This window comes from Phycomyces blakesleeanus (assembly GCF_001638985.1).
Source record: "Phycomyces blakesleeanus NRRL 1555(-) unplaced genomic scaffold PHYBLscaffold_15, whole genome shotgun sequence".
In the NCBI taxonomy this organism is placed as follows: domain Eukaryota; kingdom Fungi; phylum Mucoromycota; class Mucoromycetes; order Mucorales; family Phycomycetaceae; genus Phycomyces; species Phycomyces blakesleeanus.
Genome location: NW_017265148.1, coordinates 1,172,169 through 1,174,686, shown reverse-complemented (window position 1 = coordinate 1,174,686; position 2,518 = coordinate 1,172,169). Strand labels below are relative to the sequence as shown.

The 2,518-nt window shown below is 42.3% G+C and overlaps 2 protein-coding genes across 2 annotated transcripts; both read left to right on the top strand.

Annotated features, from left to right (window-relative positions):
- Positions 1 to 23: 23 nt before the first annotated feature.
- Positions 24 to 643, top strand: PHYBLDRAFT_147568 (hypothetical protein; the record flags this gene model as incomplete). Its single annotated transcript, XM_018431896.1, has 3 exons — positions 24 to 161; positions 271 to 325; positions 387 to 643. Coding segments are annotated over 3 exons (450 nt in total), but the record flags the coding sequence as incomplete, so codon positions are not given.
- A 264-nt stretch (positions 644 to 907) lies between these two features.
- On the top strand, positions 908 to 1,653 carry PHYBLDRAFT_147567 (hypothetical protein; the record flags this gene model as incomplete). The annotated part of the gene is made up of 3 exons (XM_018431895.1): positions 908 to 1,123; positions 1,241 to 1,325; positions 1,511 to 1,653. 3 exons carry the CDS (start codon positions 908 to 910, stop codon positions 1,651 to 1,653), a joined length of 444 nt encoding a protein of 147 aa, XP_018289845.1.
- Between the last annotated feature and the right edge of the window lie 865 nt (positions 1,654 to 2,518).

Sequence of the window (2,518 nt, the reverse complement as noted above, 5' to 3'; positions counted from 1 at the left end):
AAAAGGGCCCGATGGAGTAGTAGCCACGGGTCAACCATGGTCTATCGAGCAAGTCCACAAGCGCGCGTGTAGCGTGTGAGCCCGTTGTCCGTATTCCTGTGTATTACTGGTTGCTTTCTGTTGTCTCTTCTGGTGGGCGCGGCTGGTACCATCTTTTTTGGGTTAGTTCCCGTTGCTTGTTCCCTCCCGTTGCTTGTTCCTTCCCTATGCCTTCCACGGCGGTCCATGTTATTTGAAAGGTACTGTTGCTTGTTGCTTTTTTTTTGTTAGTCTGTTGCTTCCGCCAGTGGGACTTTTCTGCCAGTGGGTTTGTTGCTTCCCACTGGTAGGCCCTTTCCTCCTACCAGTGAACCTGTCATCTCTCGCCAGTGGACCTTTTTATATAGCCGCCAGTTGCCGGTTGCCGGTTGCCAGTTGCCAGTTGCCAGCCGCCCATTTTCCTTCCACTGGCGGGTCCATTTATCTCACTGGTAGGAGCCATTTATCCCACTGGTCGGACATTTGCTTCCTGTTGCTTCCTGTTGCTTCTGCCGGGGAACTCGATGGTTCCATTTCTGCCGCAAAGTTGTCGGCTATGTCGTGTCCTCAAGACACCTCGTCAAAAGCCGATAAGGCTCACCAGAAGCCCAACAAGGGCGCCTAGAAAAAGGCTACACCAGCCCATAAGAGAGGCCAAAGTATGCGCCAGAGCAAAGACCAATCAGGCCTACAAGACAGGCTAATGTAAGTGTCAGGAAAAGGACCAAACTATCTCAAGACATAATCTAATTGTTTTTGTATTGTTACAATGCAGGCTCCAAGTGCGCACCAGATAAAGGGCAAACCGGCCCACAAGAAAGGCCAAAGTATGTGCCAGCAAAAAGGGCAAACCATCCCACAATAAAGGCCAAAGTATGTGCCAGAAAAAATGGCACGCCGGCCCACAAGAAAGGCCAAAGCATGTGCCAGAAGAAAAGGGCAAACCGCCCCACAAGAAAGGCCAAAGCATGTGCCAGAAGAAAAGGGCAAACCGCCCCACAAGAAAGGCCACAGTATGTGCCAGCAAAAAGGGCCAACCAGCCCACAAGAAAGACCACAGTATGTGCCAGCAAAAATGGCTAACTATCCTACAAGAGAGGCCAAAGTATGCGCCAGAGCAAACATCAATGCGGCCCACAAGAAAGGCTAATGTAAGTACCGTGAAAAAGGGTGAGCTATCTCAAGACATAGACTAATCATTTTTTGTATTACTACAACACAGGCTCCAAATGCGCACCAGAGAAAAAAAGGCTTTTCAGAGACCCTCAAGGTCACTGTCAAGATTCAAAGCCAAATCAAGATAGATAGTCAAAAAAGAAAAGAAGAAAAAGAGAAAAAAATATATAAAAAGAAAATGAAAAGATACAAAAAAAAGAAAAGAAAAAAGAAAAGAAAAACAACCAGAACAATATTGACCAGAAAAAATTGTGCTCACAATTATCTCTCTATCTCAGATCAAACCCCATAGTCACTAGTACAATCTCCAAAATAGTCAAGCCAAGGTCCATTGCTATGTCCAAGTCCAAGTCCAAATCCAATTCCAAGTCTTGTCCAAGTCCAAGTCCAAATGTCCAAAAACTGTCCAAGTACTGTTCTAGTACTAGTCCTAGCACACAAACATATACAAACAAATAGAGAAGTACACAATTAGAGAAGTAGACAAATACATACACACACAAACACACACAATTTCTATTTTTCTATTTCTTTCTTATACACACACACACACACACACACACAAACAAATACACACACACATACACATAGTCATAGTCATAGTCATACAAACATACATATACACACTTATATACATACATATATACATACAAAAGTAGAGGCGCATTTCTATCAAAGTCCAAAATCTGGGTTGTACCTCCAAGTCTCAAGGCCAAGTCGATTTCCAAGAAGGGGTCCAATGCAAAATTCCAAAAGCAAGTTCCAAAAAAAAACCAAAAACCAAAAATCAAAAATCAAAAACCAAAAATCAAAAACCAAATCCGAACTTGAGGCATATACTAAGTCCTCCACTTCAAAAGGATCAAATCCAAAAACCGAGGCGTAGACCAAAACCTATCAGAAATGATCAGGCACATTAAGTCCTCCACTCCAAAAGGATCAAATCCAAAAACCGAGGCGTAGACCAAAGCCTATCAGAAATGATCAGGCACATTAAGTCCTCCACTCCAAAAGGATCAAAAGAAATCCGACCCTGAGGCCTATACTAAGCCCTCCTCTCTCTCTCAAAAAAAAAAAAAAAAAACCAAACCAAACCAAAAAAAAAAAAAAAAAAAAGCAAAAAAAAAAAAAGCAAAAAAAAAAGCAAAAAAAAAAGCAAAAAAAAAAAGCAAAAAAAAAGCAAAAAAAGATGAACAAACCGGAAGAACTCTGCATTGGAACCTGGACCTGGATTGAAGCAAAGCTGCGAACTGGAACAAGACTCTGGATTAAGACAAGGTATGAAATCCCTTTTTACATATATACATACAAAGCAAATGAAGTC